This window comes from Ailuropoda melanoleuca, chromosome 7 (assembly GCF_002007445.2).
Source record: "Ailuropoda melanoleuca isolate Jingjing chromosome 7, ASM200744v2, whole genome shotgun sequence".
Taxonomy (NCBI): Eukaryota; Metazoa; Chordata; class Mammalia; order Carnivora; family Ursidae; genus Ailuropoda; species Ailuropoda melanoleuca.
Genome location: NC_048224.1, coordinates 113863103 through 113883415, shown reverse-complemented (window position 1 = coordinate 113883415; position 20313 = coordinate 113863103). Strand labels below are relative to the sequence as shown.

The window sequence follows — 20313 nt, the reverse complement described above, 5'->3', positions numbered from 1 at the left end:
AAAAAAAAAAAGAAAAGCAGTTTTATATAATGCAACAATATTTTCAAATGATTCACAATTCCCTGTAACTTTATTTTTTATTTTTTTTAAAGATTTTTTATTTATTTATTTATTTATTCGACAGAGATAGAGACAGCCAGCGAGAGAGGGAACACAAGCACAGCCAGCGAGAGAGGGAACACAAGCAGGGGGAGTGGAGAGGAAGAAGCAGGCTCATAGCAGAAAAGCCTGATGTGGGGCTCGATCCCATAACGTCGGGATCACGCCCTGAGCCGAAGGCAGATGCTTAACCGCTGTGCCACGCAAGCGCCCCGGCAATTCCCTGTAACTTTAAAACATTCCCTGTCCAAAGAAACAAATTAAATTTGCATGCACTCTTATTCCATTTACCGAATTAAACATTTTTAGATTTGACTTGTTAACTGAAATTAAGTCAGGGCTTCCTAGCATCCTCTATATTGTGGCATCTGGACCATCAGAATGACTTTAGTGGAATCTGTCTGACTACATCTTCCTTAAAAAACAAGTTGAACTTCCTGTGCTCTTTGGATCAAGTGTCCACATAACGAAAAGTATAAAACCCAAACCTCCTATTTATTCAGAGTTTAAAATCTTCCTACTGGTATTAGGCTTGGCCAGTAATATCCAAACACTCATTTTAATTTATGATTTTCACTTATAAGCTTATAACCCAAGCTTTAGCATTGGGTTAAAAAGATTCCTGAACAATGTGGATCAAATGTTAAAAACAAACAGAAAAACAAATAAACCTCAGGCTATTCAAGTAAAGGCAAAGCAACAATGCAGTGTTTTCACTGATTAGAATTTCTTTGCACACACCAGTCCTACAAAGGAAAAAGCTTAATCTTGAGTTCAAGGGACAAATATATTAGCAATATTGATGATGGATAATTGGAAGGCAGGCAGGCAGGGACAAGACGCCACCCCCCCCACCCCCCGCCAAGAGGAAACCACCCTGAAAAGGATTTTACACGGTCCTGGAAGGAGCCCTCCACCCTTTCCCACATGATAGATAGGTGACAAAAATCTGATTGGATGACAGGTGCAGGGAGGGTTAATCAGATTGAAACAGCCTGCCCACAAGCCCATAAAAACCCCTAGATTTAGGGACGCCTGGGTGGCTCAGTTGGTTAAGCCTCTGCCTTTGGCTCAGGTCATGATGCTGGGGTCCTAGGATCGAGCCCCACATTGGGCTCCCTACTCAGCAGGAAGCCTGCTTCTCCCTCTCCCAGTTGCCCCCTGTCTGTGCTCCTGTCAAATAAATAAATCTTTAAAAAAAGAAAAAAAGAAAAAAACCCTAGACTTAGAAACTCCCGTGGGCAATGCCTCCATCCTTGGGAGCTTTGTACTATCACTTTGCTATCACTTAATAAACCTAGCTTGGCTGCCCACCTTTCCTGACCACCGTCTGGTCTACCTCTTCATTCTTCGAAGCAGACACCGACAGAAAAAACCTGCCACAATATAATGAGAAAAAATCATGTTGGCAGCAAAGAAGTTCTCTTTTGCCTTGTTAGAGAACTTCAGTCCACATCTGACTTTACATAAATTGTAGTAGTAACGTGCATGGATCTAGCAGGAAGATCAATTATCCAGTACAAGCCACCAGGTGGATTCAGGTTGAAAATAAGATCTCTGAAAAAGACAAGACTCACAGGAGCCTCCAGTTCAAAGTCAAATCATCAAGACCACTCCTCTTACCCTGGGATAACTCTGGATCTTTCTCCATCATCAAACAAGGTTAGATGCAGAGATAAACTGTTTCCAGTTCTTCAGGCATTTTAGTTAAGAATTCTAGCAGTCTATTTTGAATTCCTTTGCAACTTTTAGTGTAGCTACTCCCAACCCCGCCTGGAGGCAGTATCAATAGAATTTGGAAAATCAAAGCAATTCAAAAATTCAATGACCACAACCACGGCCACCAAATCAAAAAGTCCATTATTGCAAAGCCCTTTAATTTAGGAAGGTCCCCCCTAGAAGAGACCATGCATAAATTAAGTTTTCTATTGCATTTGGGATGTGAGGAGAAATGATGGTTGAAAGACCTCAATTGTTAGTTACTCTTGGAAGCAGTATACACTATTGTGCTCTGAGCCAGTTTTAAGTGTGAATACATAAATAAATTGCCTTGGTTGTAAAACTAACAAAATAACCAAACAATCAATAACTATTAATTCTTCTTTGTCTCAAAAACACATCATATCACTGCAAGATTTCTCTTTGGTTATCAAAACCAGGTCTGAACCAGTAAGGCCAAGTGGTTTGGTCAATCTCACAAAGAAACTGGAACTAGAATTGTTTAAAGCTATGTTCTCCCATGACGACAGCATGACTCAGAAGCTTAGATGAGGAAAAGCAAACTTGGAATTCTGACTTAACTCAGCCAACATACCTACTGGTAAAGAAGCATGTCTACACTGTCTCTATTGATGCCTCCAACCAAAAATTAGAGGAGGCAAACTTCACAAAGGCTTATACACAGCCTCATTAAAAAAAAGAAATTGAGGATAATTATGTTTATAAAATGAAGTAAATCCAAATAAATGAGTGCAGAAGATAAAATGAGTGCAGGGATGAGATCCTAAATGTATGACACACGGTCCTGTTCAACAGCTGGGACTCCTAAAGCATGTTACTTGGCGCAACCTGAGAACCCAGGAGTGAGTATGGGTACAGCATGAGTTTCCATGGAGGCGGTATTTTTCAACATTGGGCAAATGGCAATGCCTGCTCACACATCAGGGCTGCCTCCCTAGAACTTTGCACAACACCTTTGAAAATGGGGCTTCACTGTGAAGTTTTACATAACGTTTTTTCATAATTCTGAAGTAGCTTCCAGAATGAATCCCAGTTACACTTTTGGAATGCAATATGACAATTAATTTGGATACACATTGCAAGAGCTGCACCAAACACTTCATTACGTGTGTATACGCACATGCAGACACACAAACATCATTCCTCTCTGGGATTATAATTCACTAAGTAAATTTTGGAGCATAATATATTGTTGTACACATTACATCTGAAAAAAATAATAATTTCACTAAATAAAATAAATAATAAAGAGGAAAAGTGCAACAGGTTCTTGTTTTTACCTTGTGCTTAAGTTATAGGTTAAATGTTTTTCCAGGCTGTGGGGGGAAGGAAGGGAGAGCTAGATTACATGGGATTCTTTCTAGCTCATGAAAGATAAATAGAAATTCCTAGGTTCCACCCTACTGACTTGACAAAATATAAGGTGCTCTGACTAGCCGGAAGCTCCTAATTTAAATTCCAGTTTATGCTTTGATTCAAAACAGTATGTCTTTGCAACGTTCCTGCAGCGCTGGGAAAGTAGCATGGGCACAAGTGTCTCCTAAGGAACAGTCATTGGGCGCAGGGGTTTGAGAACACGAAGAGAAGGCGTGTCTTCCACCTGCTCCGCTAGAGACCTGTTGCCCTCAAAGGGGCAGCGAGTTCCCCACCAGCCTTGCACAACTTGGTTTTGGCCCCCAACTCCTTCCTATTGGTAAAAGCTGGAGTTCTTTCAAACCTGGGTACCTCATCTCGTATTCCACACGGAAGGTATCCCAGGAGATGGTACGAAAAGCTATCTGTTTCTTATTCATTTTGAACCAGCCGACCTAATACACGATTTAGACCGCAACCTCCCTCCCCTGCCCCCGTCCAGTACTAGGTAAGAAGATTGCACCCGCCCCAGCCCCAGCCGCAGCACCAGCCCCCGCCCCAGGCCCAGCCCGCCGCCGGGCGGGCGCCCCCTGGTGGCCAGATGACCCATAAGCGCAGCAGCGCCTACGTTCACCCCGAGGCTCAAAAGACTTGGGCTTTGGGCGAGCTGCCCCGGCCGTGGAGGCCAGGTCGTCCCGTGCCCTGAGCCCTGGGGACACGGCGGAGCGGGCCGACGCAGGCTCGTCCACCCGCACCGAGGGGTGGGGGGTGGGGGACGTAGGCCAGCACCCGGAAATAACGCATGCCACTTCCCCTGCCATCTCTTGTTTCAAACCCAGGGCGAGTGGGGAGAGCCCTAGAGAAACATGGAGAAGGCAGGACGAGAGCGCAGCGCGGCGGGGAGCGCGCCCGGGACATTCTAGAGCTAGAGCTCGAGAGAAGGCAGTGACTGCCAGGGTAGCTGCAAACGGATGTGAGCTGGAGCTGGACCCGGGGAATCAAGCACTATTTCGAGAACTCTTAACCCCGCACAAGGGCAGGTGCTATTCGGGAGATTTGACCGTACTTCCCTGTAAAGTAAAAACATTCTGTAAATTATTAGAATCCAATATCAGGAGTGGGGGGGGTAATTTCCCACCGGTGCTCCCACGTGCAAGCACGTTTCTTAGTAAATGAACGGCAGTTAGAGCAGTGCATATCTATGCATTTTCTATCTTTATATTTCTACTTTTCTAAGTGGGAAAATGCAGACCACTTTCAAAGCGTACAACAGGATCTTTTTCGGAAATGTTCTAGGTGACAAGGGGGAGTCAGAAATGAAGGATGACTTCTGGTTAAGTGAAGGAAATCTGCAGTGAAACTGAGCCCCCTACCATTTCAGAAGCCTTCATGTCGACCTTGAGGTATCGTGTATGTTTTATTAACTAATTTTAAAAAGGCATAGATCGTAGAATTTCCTTCAGCTATTGAGTCAAACAAAACAGATACTCAAAAAACCTCCATCTATAGCTAACTCTCCTTTAAAAAAAATCTAATATTAAACTAAAAACTACAGAGCGACACAATCAAAAGCAAATCTCGGTCAGAGCATAAAGTACTTGAAACCCGAATCTGCATTCCGTTCCTCTCGTACACGGCTCTGAGGTGGGGGAGGCGGTTTGTGCTGGTGCCTGGTGTATAATCGGGTTAATCCAGTAGACAAAGAATAAACCAATAGCCCTCCCACCTCACTTCCCGCTCCCCTTCCCCTCCCCCCTCTCCTCTCCCCGTCGCCCCCTCGAGGGGGAACAGAAAAGGGGAGAGGTGGGCTTGAAATGGATTCTGAATAAACTCTTAAAACCTACAACTTGCTGTTTTAATGCTAACACTGCGTGGCCCGGATTAGTTTTCAATGTTCATTCCCTTTTCCCAATGGCAAGGAGAAAGTTCCATAAGTCAGTCCGAGCCTAAGGCTCGTCCTCATGGCCTCTGGGGAAACCTTAAGGTCAGTGTTTCCTTGAAAACTAGATAAACTGACCCCGCCGTGCCCAGCCCGGCCCCGCGGGCGCCCCGCGTGACGGCGCCCGGGCGGCAGGACCGGCCTGGGGACGCGCGGGGCGGCGCGGTTGCCCTTTTGAATGCCTCCTGCGGCTCGGAGCGCTTTGGAAAGAAGGGGCGAAAAGTTTGCATCGGGACTGGATTTTATTTGCACGTCGCAGGAAGACGAGAATCCAACGGAGAGGGGTTGGTGCAAAGCCGCGATCACGGTGAGGCACGTTTGGCTCTTCCCCTCCTGGCGTCTTGGCCGGCGCGTTGTGGGCAACATGGAGTAGGTGCAGCAGGACCAGGAGTGGGGTCTGTCTCTTCTCAAGCCTCCCTTTCCCTAACCCCGCAGGTTACCCGTGGGGATCCAGGGAGCTGCCTGTGGAGCTGCCTTGCCCCGGGCTCGGCCTGCCTCGGCGGGGGCTGCAGTGCGCGCCGGGTACGGTGTCCCCAACCCCGGGACCCCACGCGCCCCCGCTCTGGGGGGTTGGGGTGGTGGACTGCTCGTCGCGGGTCGGCTGCTGGCCCTGCATTGGCGACGAATTCGGCGCTGAGAGCGGGAGAGGGAGGGGGAACACTTTGTATTTTCCAGGTCCCCGTTGTAGGCGCCCGCATTTCTAACCTGTTCTTCTCCGGGAAGGCAAGTCCTGGGTGAGACTGTCCCGAGGCAGGGGCGCCAGCGGGACCGAGGGCGCACGGGTCGCTCGCCTCATGGGGGCAGCGAGACCCCGCGGGTGAAAAATGGGCAGGGTGCCGGGTACAGAGGCGAGCCGGTGCGGGTGGAAGCGTAGCCCTACCGGGCGCCGCGTCTGCGGTTCGGAAGTGCAGCTCTCTCTTTTTTCCGTTCTCTGTGGTCGGCCTGGGTCACACTTTTTTTATTTTTGGAAGTTTGGGCTGACCTAGCACAGGAAGAAAGTCATCAAGCGGTCGCGATCGTTTTCCATTACCTGAAAATAGGGGGCAAGAGGCTGGTTTTTTTTAATTTCTTTTGATTCGCTGATCTACTTTTTTGTTGCTGCTCCTGCCTTGAATTCGGAATCTTGTGCGTTTTTACAAAGCGGTTTCTGTGTTTGCCCCACCCTTGTACTGAAGCCCTTTCCCCTTAATCCTTAGTCTGATCACACACTGTCCTTAATGGGGGGTTTCTAAGCACTTTCGGGGTGGGGAATGGGGGAGCATGGGGGGTGTGCGGCGGGAGCTTCGAAGGAGGCTAGGAATGGACAGCGATTATTTTTGTTTGAAAAAAAAAAATCCCCCCCCCAACCCCCAAAGATGCTACTTTTCACTACAAGCAAATCTTCGCGGAAAGTTTCCAGTCCAGGGATCTGCGTCCTGCACGCCTGGGTTGTGCAGTGGGGCCCTGGGAATTGCCCTTCCTTTAAAAAGCAATTTTCCTTTCGCTTTTTCTCTCCACCCAAAAGGAGATGGGGTGTGCAGGTTGCAGGCAATGACCCTTCAGTCAGTGCATGGTGGAGTCGCCCAGTGTGCGTGGGTTCGACTTCTGTCCGGGCGGTGTGTCTAAGGCATGGCTTTCGGCGTCAGAGCTTGAAGCCTGTGCCCGACATCCGAGGGCCTTTGCCAGAACGCCCTGCGGTGGGCTGCGTGACCTCTGCCTGGGGGTGGAGTGGGCTCCCTCTTGTAGCTGGAAGGCAGTTCTCTGGGGTGGGGTATATTTTAGCCGGGAGGTAGGGAGGGGGAAGTGTGCTCTAGCGTTTCAGGGCACGTCCCCTTCGGAGGCGCCCGCACCCCCCCCCCTTCTAGTCAGTCTTGGGATTGTGCGCAGCGGGAGGGCAGCTTGGCCCCTGGGCTGTGTCTGTCTCCCCGGAGAAAAGTCCCCTGGGGCTCCGACTGTGTCCCACCTGCTGGGGACGGTGTTGGGACGCAGATAGAGCCGATAAACGGAGTGAAAGCAAAGACAACGTTGTCTTGTCTGCTTTTCTGTTGGAAGTTGGAAGTGAGATCCGGTTTCCAGTTCTGCCTTGTTCCGAATTGGGAGGTGTGTGTCACCTGCCTGTGTTTCTCTTATAAAAATCGAAGACTGGATAAAGGTCCATTCTTGCCCGTTTTTGTTCACTGTAGACTTGGCAAAGGGGGTGATAGTTTTGAAATTTATAGAGGGATTCCAATTTAAGCGATTACATGTCAGAATGATAGATTTGCGACGTGACACGAATTTTTGAAACACTTCCTGTTATCCCCAGTCAGTTTAGGTTCTGAACTATTTAGTTTTTGGAAACGGGCAAAGCAATTAAGATTTTTGACATAATTTATTTTTAAAACAGGGAAAACAGTCTTTTAGCTACAGAATTAAAGATGCCTTCTCAGGCTATCAAGCTGTAAAATATTTGATCCACAAGTTGTTGAGAAGTTGAAAATAAGTTCCTGTCTTCTTGTTGCTGGTTGTTCTTGTGTTCCTGGCATCTAACAGGATTTGAATGGCTTTGTTTTTAATTTATAACTTTTGCTACTTTATAGTTAATAATGCATGACTGTTGTAAAATTTATAACTTCCTGGGGGGGGGCAATATTTGCTTTTTGGCAAGTCACATTCATTCGATGGTATTCTAAAAAGTTGCATGGTAGTGGCTAAATTAGAGTTACAGGTATTTGATGTAAAAGCGGACAAAGTTAAGAACCAAGAATTTCTAGGCTGCATTTATTGATGTTTAAGGCAAAAATGACCACGACAAAGTTAAACCTATCTCAGATTTTGAAAAAGTATTCAACTTTCGCATCTGTTGGCAGCAAAGTTGTGTTCTAACGTTATTTTCTTGCGATCTTTACCTTGAACCTGAACCTTGCAGTTTTATGTTTATTTGAATAGGATGTCGTTACTTAGGTGATTGAGACAAAGATTAGCTTTGTGTCACTACATATCGCAAGATTAAAGAACTGTCAGTACCTGGTCATAATTTTTACTTTTTGGTATGGCATCGATCATATGGTTATTCTGATACCCTTCCGTCGCCACTCCATTTCAAATCCTGTTTCTCTGGGGGAGTGGAAAGTGAAGAGTTAATTCAGGTGGGCGGAGAGTGGGAAGTATCCTGGAGTGTAAACCCAGCTCTTTCCTCTTGGTTTCTGCAGGAATTCAGATGTGTTCTAAGCCCGCTGGAGTGACCACACTTCCCAGACCTGATGGAGGCCAGAGCTCAGAGTGGCAGCGGGTCGCAGTCCTTGCTGCAGTCACCCCGTGACATTGGCAGGCCGCGTGGGGAGCCCGACCCCAGAGATGCCCTCACCCAGCAGGTACACGTGTTGTCTCTGGATCAGATCAGAGCCATCCGAAACACCAATGAGTACACAGAGGGGCCTACTGTGGTCCCGAGACCTGGGCTCAAGCCTGCTCCTCGCCCCTCCACTCAGCACAAACATGAGAGGCTCCACGGTCTGCCTGAGCACCGCCAGCCTCCCAGGCTCCAGCACCCACAGGTCCATTCTTCTGCACGAGCCCCTCTGTCCAGGTCCATCAGCACAGTCAGCTCGGGGTCTCGGAGCAGTACAAGGACAAGCACCAGCAGCAGTTCCTCTGAACAGAGACTGTTAGGACCATCTTTCTCCTCGGGGCCTGTTGCTGATGGGATAATCCGTGTGCAGCCCAAATCGGAGCTCAAGCCAGGTGAGCTTAAGCCCCTGAGCAAGGAAGATTTGGGCCTGCATGCCTACAGGTGTGAGGACTGTGGCAAGTGCAAGTGTAAGGAGTGCACCTACCCCCGGCCTCTGCCATCAGACTGGATCTGCGACAAGCAGTGCCTTTGCTCAGCCCAAAACGTGATTGACTATGGGACTTGTGTGTGCTGTGTGAAAGGTCTCTTCTATCACTGTTCTAATGATGACGAGGACAACTGTGCTGACAACCCATGTTCTTGCAGCCAGTCTCACTGTTGTACACGTTGGTCTGCCATGGGCGTCATGTCCCTCTTTTTGCCTTGTTTATGGTGTTACCTTCCAGCCAAGGGTTGCCTTAAGTTGTGCCAGGGGTGTTATGACCGGGTTAACAGGCCTGGATGCCGCTGTAAAAACTCAAACACAGTTTGCTGCAAAGTTCCCACTGTCCCACCCAGGAACTTTGAAAAACCAACATAGCACCATTTATCAGGAATATGACAGTAATAAGGATTGTTCCTTTTTTTTTTTTTAACACATATGCAACCAACTAAACAGTTTATAATCTTGGCACTGTTCATAGAGGGTTGGGATATCCTTCGCTGTTTGCAGTGAAATGCTTTTTGTCCATGTGCCATTTTAACTGATATGCTTGTTAGAACTCAGCTAATGGAGCTCAGAGTATGGGATACAGAATCTGGGGACCCACGTGTTGCATAAGCTAAAGCAACAGACACTCCCAGGCAGAGTTTGTGTTTCTGAATAGTACTTGCAAAATTTGTAAATTAGCAAATGACTTTTTTTCCATTGTTTTCTCCAGAGATAATGTGCTATATTTTTGTATATACAATAATATTTGCAACTGTGAAAAACAAGTGGTGCCGTACTATATGGCACAGTCACAAAATATTATACTAATATGTTGTACATTCGGAAGAATGTGAATCAATCAGTATGTTTTTAGATTGTATTTTGCCTTACAGGAAAGCCTTTATTGTAAGACTCTGATTTCCCTTTGGACTTCATGTATATTGTACAGTTACAGTAAAATTCAACCTTTATTTTCTAATTTTTTCAACATATTGTTTAGTGTAAAGAATATTTATTTGAAGTTTTATTATTTTATAAAAAAGAATATTTATTTTAAGAGGCATCTTACAAATTTTGCCCCTTTTATGAGGATGTGCTAGTTGCTGCAAATGAGGGGTTACAGATGCATATGTTCAATATAAAATAGAAAATATATTAACGTTTGAAATTAAACTGAACTGTTTTGTCTTATTTTACCTTTTCTTTTTGTTTGTTTTGTGTTTTTTTGAAGTGAAAAAAACCCACATTTTAAGACTAGCATTTCAATGAAATAGGGAGGGAAATAACTGAGCATTTGACTCAGCTGTATTAATCCTGAGATCATTGTTCCTCTTCTTCCCTTTTACAGATCTGTTGGCTTTCTTTTGTTTTGTATGTTTAAAAAAAAAATCTTCAACTAATTCGTTCTGGAGACTTCCTAAAAGATGAACAATTGGATATTTTTTCTTTACATATGGAATTAAGTATGAAGAATAGCCATGAGGCTAATTCAAGACCAGAATTTATTGAATGTCCTCTGTCAGGTATGCAGTATACACAGATCAATGCTTGTAGCTGAGGCAAAAATGTTTTGACTTTAGCTGATTATGGCTGTTTTTTCCAGCCTATATGGTTTTAGACTTAATCACCACGATACCAAAAGTTTCTTTTGTTAGAAAAGACATGAAGGGGCGCCTGGGTGGCATAGCAGTTAAAGCGTCTGCCTTCGGCTCAGGGCGTGATCCCGGCGTTACGGGATCGAGCCCCACATCGGGCTCCTCCAACTGTGAGCCTGCTTCTTCCTCTCCCACTCCCCCTGCTTGTGTTCCCTCTCTCGCTGGCTGTCTCTATCTCTGTCGAATAAAGAAATAAAATCTTTAAAAAAAAAAAAAGACATGAAAATTATAACTTGTTTTAATTCAGGTGTTGGATATCATAAAATATCATNTGTTCCCTCTCTCGCTGGCTGTCTCTATCTCTGTCGAATAAAGAAATAAAATCTTTAAAAAAAAAAAAAAGACATGAAAATTACAACTTGTTTTAATTCAGGTGTTGGATATCATAAAATATCACCCTATATTGGCCTAATAATTAAAGCCCAAGGAAGCCAGTTGAGAGGCCCTGTCTTATTTAATCAGATTATCCAGAAAATTGTTCAATTCCACTTTGGGTAAAAGACGCAATACAGCAAAAAGCCAGTGTGTTTGCATTTTTCTTTTGGGAGCAAATACACAGTAAGCTGTTACAGCCCATCTTGACAAATAGTTGGTTTTCTGACTTGTAATAAGTCACTTCATTAATTAGTCACTTTGTGGATGATGATTTTTTTTCTTTTGAAGCATAACCTCTTGCTGCCAAGAATCACCGGAAGTCTAGAAAATGATTTACCTATCATTGTTTAAATATTGTTCCCTGTTCTGAGGCTCCTTCTCTTAAGAGGTCTTATTCTAGTACAGGTTGTCTTCTGTTTTGTTTTTTAAAATTAGCTTTCAAGGTAATATACAGCCTCTTAAACCAAGACATTGCTCTAAGGAACTTCAGAGTCTTCTAAACTTTCGAAATTATTTATTCTACTTTCAACTTTGAGATACTGAGCATTGCAATTCTAATACTCTTAGATTTATTCCTGATGCTCTATGAGAAATTAATGTTGGAAAACAAGGCAGGGTTTCTTACTCATTGTATGGTTGTCAGGATTTGTAAAGCACAAAAATTTTGACTAATTAGCTTTATTTCTCAACAACTGCCCTATGCACGGATTGGATTTATTCAGTATAGAAGTTGCAAGTCATTTTTTTCAGCATACAAGCAGCTGTCCAAGTGTTTCTGTAGACACACTGCATCAAATGCAGTCGGGTGTTTATCGAAGTACATTAGGAACTCTCCCCCGTGGTTATTCAGATTTGCATGGTGTGGCCTAGGAATTTGTATTTTTAAAAAATCACTCCACTAGTCATGTATAGTTTGAGAACTACTGACCTACGAATTGATTCCTAATTTAGCGCTTTTTTTAATGGAATGGATGTAAAGCATAATTGACTAGTTTGAATGTGGAACATATTAATAACCAACTAAAGTTAGGTTTGTGTAAGTCCTGATGAAAAATAAAGATAAATCGGAAAATTGGATTCCTCAAAAAGCTTCCAATGACACTTAAATGTTTAGTATATATACCAGTATAAAATTCATTTTCAGAATACGGAAAATTAAGTGTTCATATCTAAACAGACTGAAAACAGCTGGTACTCTTGAGTGTGTAAAAGAGTTTTTTAAATATTCCAGGTCATCTCACTGAGATGGAGGAATCACCGGTTCAGATTTTTAATCTCTATAAAGTTCATGAAGATTCATATATAAATACAGTGAGTTTATAATCCAGTGGCCATTATTTTGATATCGTGATAGGTTAAAAGTAGAATGATACAGCAAACGTGTCAATTGATTGCTAAGCATTTAGGGAGATCTGAGCTATATTTTCTGGTTTCTTGCCCCCCCCCTTTTTTTTAAGAAACCTGTACGTTCTCTGTATTGAGATTCATTTAAGAATGACAACATGATCGTTGTTAGTTAAAACATTCATTTATGTGTATGGAAGAGGAGATTTTTTTTTTAAGGCCCTGTCAAATTTCTATCATGTTGGAACATGCTGTCAGAATTAGTGAAAGAAAGCCAAAACCAAGTGCAGGAACTCCCAACCAAACTTTTGGCATAACTTCTTTCTCCAATACACTTTGTCTCAAAGATCACTTGTCTCCAGGATGTGTAAGTTAAGATGATATTGATGATGCCAGATAAATGAATTTGATCTTTGCACAGTGTTGTGAGGTAACTGATGGGCAGTTGATGGGTTTGATGTAATTTATTAACTCGAGCAGATAGGTCAAACTTTTCAAAGGTTTAACGGATTTAGAGTTTCACTTGCATTTATATCCACAATGGGCCATTTGCCTCCTTCTCTTAAACGTGCACAAGGACCAGATACAGGTGCAAAAGTCTCAACTTTGAAAACTGGTTAAACTATAGATCCAATACCGTTTGTCATCTTGTGCAGTAGTTTTCATGCTATTTTAGTAAAGAAAAAGAAAAATAGGGCATTAACTTGTTATATCAATATTGTTTCAATATTGGTTTGCAATACTCATTAAGGCAAAAGTTATGTTAATTTCTATTTTAATTAAGACAAGTTGCCTTATTTCTCTGTGACACACCGAGGCTGGGTCTCCATCAATTGAAGACCAGAGCAGAATTTTAAAACAAGGCCTAACTGATCAGAGCGATGTTATACATCTGGAATATTTAATCACTGGTTTGGTCATTCATGGGAGGAGAAGGCTGTCAGACTATATTCATCCTATACTTGGATTTTATTTGTGTGTCACACCACCACCCTGCTTACGTCATGAAACAACCATGTGAATAATGAGAGAGAAAATGTGAATACCACTAATGATAGTGCACCTCTGGTCAAAATTAAACTTGAAATATTCACTTAAGAGTCAAAAAAAGAAAAAAGGGAAGACAGAAATACAGCAAATAAAAGATCAGCGTTGAAATTTATCCATGGCTAGCAAATGTTTCACATTTTTATCTAAAACTGCATTTTGATTGACCTGAAGAATTTTTAAGAGCCAGGCTTATTTGGCAACTAACTTTTTTTTTTTTTTAAATAAACTCTTAAAGGGAATTAGAATGAAGACTGTCACCTAGGCCTCTGGTTTGGCTAGAGGAAGCATTTAAGACTTCAACATACCTTAAAGGAGTTTATTTCTCAAAACAATTCTGATGCACAAAGAAGAATAAATAATTTGGCTCAATACAAGGACCCACTTGGAATGGAATTTGGGCACCAAAATAATTTGGCATTTCTGTTCATTTGAATGTCTACTCTTCACAAATCACAGGGCTAGTCAATGCAATACAAAAGGGAAGCATTAGCGACTTTAATGTGAGACAGGACTTTCTCGTAGCAAAGGCGCCAGCAAGGAGCTATTAAGAGTACAGAAATTGGAAAAACACTGATGCGTTCTCAACAGGGGGCTTGGTCGCCACATCTTTGGTTAGAGCTACTGAAATGCCAGAGTTTGCTAAGACAGATGCAACAGAATCAGTGTTACTTAACAAACAAAACTATGTTCACCATGCTCATACCCTAATTCCTAAATGAAACGTGGCAATATTTGATTAATATTTAAATAGCTATATCTTGCTATGTTTATTCTGAATTTTAAGAGTCATGATTCACTAAAACCCTTCCCTAAAAAAAAAAAACAGGTATAAAAAAATACATTTTTAAGATACACAACTAAGAAATAGGTTGACATGATTCATCAATTCTTGTTCTTTCAGTTTTCCCGAAATTTACCTCTTGTCATTAACCCATATTTTTAGCTTGCTTTGGTACCCAGAGAAGGATACACTCATGAAAAACAAATTTTGGGTAATCAAGCAGAGGAAAAGAAAAAAAAAAAAAAAAGTGTCCAGGATAGTGTGAAGGGAAGTGGGTGAGCTTTGGAACAATTCTGCCTTTGCCAAAAAAAACAATCCCTGAGACCTGGCTGCTCAGGTTCCCGCTGACTCTCAAAGCCTAGATGACTGTCTCTAGCAGTATAGAATCCACCTTATATATTTTGAAATGGGTTTGTACTCCAAATCGCATCTGGTTTATTGACTTGCATTAATAGGGTTTACAGTCAAGCAGGGCTCTGGTAAATAGCACATTTGCATCAACTCTCATTACTCCAAGTTCTTCATAGGCTCCATTCACTCTTTGTAGCCCAAACCTGGTTTTCTTGCTTAAAAGTAGGCACAAAGTAGCCCTAATATCTAGCTGCTCATACCAGAAAACTGTTCCTGAAACTCATGTTGGAAAGTCATCTTTATAATTTCAGAACAGCATTTTAGGATACAGATCTGTCGGTCACTGCGAACATTATAAAGCCTGGTGACCAAGAGGCCTGGCACGGGTCAAGCAGTAACACATACAGAGCCTTGGGATACACACAGTACGTTGGCAAGCTAATGGCTAGGATGTCCCAAGGAATGTCTGTCTCTGACCTGTCCCTCTGCTGGTGAGGAACCGTCCAGGGGCAGGAGTGAGCACATGGCCAACATCTGCATTCAGGTCTAGATGTCACCTGGATTATGACCTACACAATTAGGATATAGCCTCACTGACTTAGTTCCAAACACTCATCAACACTATACCTTTACACTTTAACTTTGGGAATGGATTGTTTTACAGGCGATTGGTCTGATTGTAGTCATCTGTGAAAAGGCACAAGAAAAGAACCCCATAGTGTGTCTTCTGGGCCTCTGCCCTGCCACATGAGCAATCAAAACTATGGGCCCAGCACGCAATGACTTGGTCCTGAGTTAATGTTTATTGTGCATCTTCAGCATAAAGGACGTTACAGTTAAGTGGGGGAGAAAAGCATTCACTGGTTCTGTGTCAGTGAACTAGTGAATTAAGAATGATGCTCACAGGCCGTTTGGAAGCTAATAATGGAGGACTTAGATTCTAAGTCATAGCAAATCACTGGTAGCATTGCCGATGTGCTATCCTGGGCAATTCGATCCCTCAAGAGATATTTGGCAAGGTCTAGAGACATTTTTGGTTTTCAATACTGGGGGGTGGGAGGGAGGCACTATCAGCATGCTGCAGGTAGAGTCCGGGGATGCTGCTGAACAATTAGCAATGTCCAAGAATTATTTAGCCCCAAATGCCAATAATGCTGATTTTCAGAAATCCTGCGATAGCAGAAGCTGGGGGAGTGGTGGAAGAATGTAATATATCCTCTGACACATGGCAAGGAAAGCTGTCAGCTGTGTGAGGGAGGGTTGAGGTCAAAGGACATGGGGAAATTGCTGGGACCAAAACTTTGGAATTTCCATTCTGAGTGCTAAGCCTCTGAAATTCTTCTAATGGAAAAATGTCCTACGTTTGTAAATATCTATGTATGTGCAATATACCTATTTTTCTGTAATACTTAAAGTTCCTGAACTTTGGAGATAAGCCCCTCTGCAAATCCCTTCCTCTGTTACTTATTAGCTGTGCAGCCACAGGCAAGTTACTTAACTTCCCTAAGCCTAATGTCTTCTCTGAGAGATAGTAACTCTTGACACAAAGGTTGTTGTGAAGATTGAAGAGATACGTGTAAAATATTAACCCTTGGAGATTGGTACAAAGTAAGTACTAAAGAAGTATTTACTATTATTTTGTATTTCCGTTGATTTTTTTTTTTTAAACCTCAGGTACAATGTTAAATCCTGGAGATAGAAGACAATATCTCCTGCCCTCGTAGAACTTGTCTGTAGGACAACGAAACAAATATTTACTCTAGAGTATAATACATGTGATAACAGACTGAAAATACATATGTAGAGGAAGTGATTAACTCTCTCTTGGGTGTGTATGTGCGATCAGGAAAGTTTCTCAGAGGCAGTAATGTCTGCAAAGGAACTTGAATGGTTCTCTAAAATTGAGGCAGTGGGTAAGGAGTCCACAGACAGCCAGGTGTGAAAGAGGAAGGGACTCTTTCTTAAATGTAAAAGAAGAAAAAAGAATGGACATGAAGCCAAATGGATTGATAAATTTCAGGTTAAATGATTCTTTATAAGAGATTTTATTCAAGAAAATTAGCTTCCAATAGATATGTATTTATATACATGTATGTGTATATATATATACATGTACTCAGGATGCACATCTTTAGAATTTATTGATGTTGTAATTGTTCCTGACATTTCTTAATGGACATAAATTTGTTTCAAGTAGCAAACTTAGTTAACTGTCCCATAAAATTCACAAGATCACTTTGTCACCAAAAAAACCACACCAAATGAAAACCCTACTTTAGGATGATTCTGTAAATGAAATCATTAGTTAAACTACTCCAGTTTTAATTAATATGTGGTATGAATACTATCTTATCTGAAGCTATTTGAAAGCTCTTGGAGAAAAGGTAGATTATCAATCATTTTAAATAATACTCTAGTTTAAAAAAGATGTTGGGTTGTTAAGATTAAAGATCTTTTCAGAAGCCCCTTCTTTCTAGACGTATCTTTGATTGTTACTAGGAGCTACCATGTTATTTTCTTCCCACCTACCTAGGTAGTTGACAAATTGAAGCATACATTTAAACTTCTACTGAAAAAAGACACGAATAAGTCCCTTTGTAAAGCGATGAAAGTTTTCATATAACAAATTAATAATTAAGCTAGAAGTCTGAAAGTTTATGAAATTGTTATTGTTAGATATTAGCCACCTCTAAGATATTAAAAGTGTAAATTTCATATGGCTTAATAGGAAGGATATTGGCCATGTATCTTGAGTGAGTTGCTTAACCTCTCTGTGGGTCGGTTTCTTCCCTGCAAATAGTAGGTGATAATACATACTTCTGTAAGTGGCCTGACTGTGAAATGAGGTACTACCCTTTAAATAAAGTACCTTGTTAATGGGAACTGTTAAATAGATATTGTTAATAATGTAGTTATATGTTCAATATACTGTAACTTCTCCATAGAGAATGTATGCATGCATATATGTGTGTGTATCTGCGTCCATGTGTTTCTGTGCACATGTAGACTTTTGCAGGATTACTATTGAAACAAATACCTATGTCAACAGATTTATATACTTTTGTTTTATCCAATGTTAATTTACTTTGAGAACGCTATCAGAAAGAGGAACTTCTAGGAATTCATTCATAGTCCCAAGTACTATATCTTTACATCGACAACATCATGATTGGATTTATGGCAATGCTACCAATTTAGGTGTTGTTTTGGGGGGAGGAGGGTAAAGGAGGTGAGGCTAGTGGTAGTTGTCCATTTGGAGAGAGCCCAGAACTGGCATATAGGAGATACTCAATGAAGATTGTTGATGAGTGAATGACTAAATGAATGAACTCAAAGGAAAATAAAGGTATACTGAAGCTGTCTAAGAAAGAGAAGGTATGAATAATAATATGTGGTAAAATGTAAATATCAATTGAATGGTCTAGATATAGTATAGCTTTTCAATTCTACAATGAGCATTTGTATGCTCATTCATGCATCCCTGAAACTCGGGTGCATCTTACAATGAATGGTGTTTTACTGTTGTCATTAACTAGACCGCAGTCGTGACATATTTATCATTCAGTTTGTAGTGCTTAACTTTGATCATTGCTATTCCTATTAGTCTACTCCAACTGAGTTAATATGCATTGTTGATTCCACACATGTTGAGTTTTTGTTTAAAATATCTTCATGAAACAGCATAGAAATAAAAAGTTATGTATCCAGAAAGCAAGGATATTAAGTATCGTGTTATTGGGCTTAAATTTAATAGTAAGGAAAAATATTTGTTACTGGAGAAATTATCGTGGATCAAACTTTTCTTGCAAAAAACAAGTGCTTTATAGGACCCTAGAAATGGAGAAACCCAAAGTACATGAATAGATGAGAGAAATTTCAAAGCGATGCTAATATGATCAATTTATGTATCTCGGCAGTCTAACAGTAAGATTTTGTCATGAATTTTTCAGCAGTACATTCACTTTTTTCTTGGTTCAAAAATATTGGTGTTTGTTACAATTCATGGTGTCTTAAATTTTCAGTCTGGTAGCAATTTGAGATATTTACAGAAATGAGCAGTGTTCAACCACGGTACTGAGGACAGATGAAATTTTGCCTGGCTCTTGAAACAAATATGTACTGAAGAGGTGTTCTGGAAAGCCAAAAATCAGGATTGAGCAAATCCTGTTCAGGGGAGAGAGAATGGATGGGTCTGGCTGAAATGCACATTCATGTACAGGAGAAGTGATAATGAAGACTGGAAACAGATTTGGCCTCAACTCTGAGGAATCTGAATGTCAAACTAAAGAACCTGGATTTTATCCTAACATGTCTTCCAAAGTCTATTTTTGGCCATTCCATAACATTTTCCAATTGACAGTAAAAATGATCCTTCAAAAGTGTGTTGTAAACATTTTGATCCCTCTTTAAACAGATGTGATGACTTCCTTTTGCTCTTTGAACAAAGTTCCAGTTCTTTCAAGACCCTGAAAGATCTGGTTCTTCCCACTCTGATACCTATCCCTCTGCCCCTTTATACCCTAGCCACCAGGGTTCACCTTCTCTCTTTTTTCTGACATCAGTTTCTTTCCTTTCCTCCACACACCTTTCACAAATAGTATTTCCTTTACATGGAATCTTTTCTGTCCTTAACCCTCATCCTACATCCATTCACCTGGGAAACGCTTCCTCTTCCTCTAAGATATAGTGAAAATGATACCTCCCAGGGAAGCTCCTTCTAACCCCTAATCTAGATAACATTCCCTCATAATTAGCTGTCATATTATTCAGTCTTTTTCTTTCATAGAACATAATGCAAATGTAGCTATATAATTATCTGTGTGATTATTTGTTGACTATTTCTCTCCATTAGACCTTTCTTATTTGGTTTACAGCTAGGTTTCCTGGGCTAAGCCCAGCACCTGGCATGTAGGAAGTGCTCAAAAAGTATTTGTTGAGAAATGAATAAATGAATTCAATAGAGAGTAAAGATATACTGATAGTTTCTAAGAAAGGAAAGGTATAAAGAAGTAGTCATTTTGGAAAATTCTGCTGATTATTTTAGGTGGAATAAATTACATGAGTAAGAATTTAGTTGAAGAAAAACTTAGGACTTCCTCCTTTCATGGCTATTTGTGGGGGCAGCTGTACTAAGTTACTACTCTTCCTTACTTACACAACCATCCTTCTACTGAACTCATTGTCAAGTTTTTAAAGACAGAAATGAAGGGAGCGGTGGCTAGAGCATGTGACTTTTGACCTCAGGGTCGTGAGTTCAAGTCCCATGTTGGGCGCGGAGCCTACTTAAAAAAAAAAAGAGAGACATGAAGACTTCTTTCTGTCTGTCTTAACACATACCTGGCACAAAATAGGTGCACTCTAAATATCATTCAAATGAATTTTTTTTAGGTTTATTTTTTTGGTAATCTCTACATCCAGGTGGGGCTCAAACCCAGGACCTGAGATCAAGAGTCATCTGCTCTTATGACTGAGTGGGCCAGGCGCCCCCTGAAGGGGATTTTATTAACACAATCCAACCGTTACAGAGAGGAGTCTATTGCGATTTTAGATGTATACATTTCTTACTCTAGATGCTCATGACTCTTCAAAAAAAAATTTTTTTCCCTTAGCTAGGCAGCTTCTGCATCTATTTCATGAACCCAAACAGAAATATGGACTAGGCTTTCCTAGTGACAATGAGTTAGATTACAGAATTGGAGAGTTTTATCCATTTTTTTGAACCTTCAGTAGTAGTCAAATAGAACCAGCAAAAATTTCCCTCGTTAGCCCCTTCCCTGCCCCAGAGCTGTCAACTAGCCTGAAGTGAAAGTATCCTCAAATGCCATGAAGACACACACCACGTCTAAC

The 20313-nt window shown here is 41.6% G+C and overlaps 1 protein-coding gene across 1 annotated transcript; it reads left to right on the top strand.

Moving 5' to 3' along the window:
* Positions 1 to 5323: 5323 nt before the first annotated feature.
* Positions 5324 to 10070, top strand: SPRY2 (sprouty RTK signaling antagonist 2). Its single transcript, XM_002919981.4, has 2 exons — positions 5324 to 5438; positions 8302 to 10070. Exon 2 carries the CDS (start codon positions 8353 to 8355, stop codon positions 9298 to 9300), a length of 948 nt encoding a protein of 315 aa, XP_002920027.1. The 5' UTR covers positions 5324 to 5438; positions 8302 to 8352; the 3' UTR covers positions 9301 to 10070.
* Positions 10071 to 20313: the final 10243 nt, after the last annotated feature.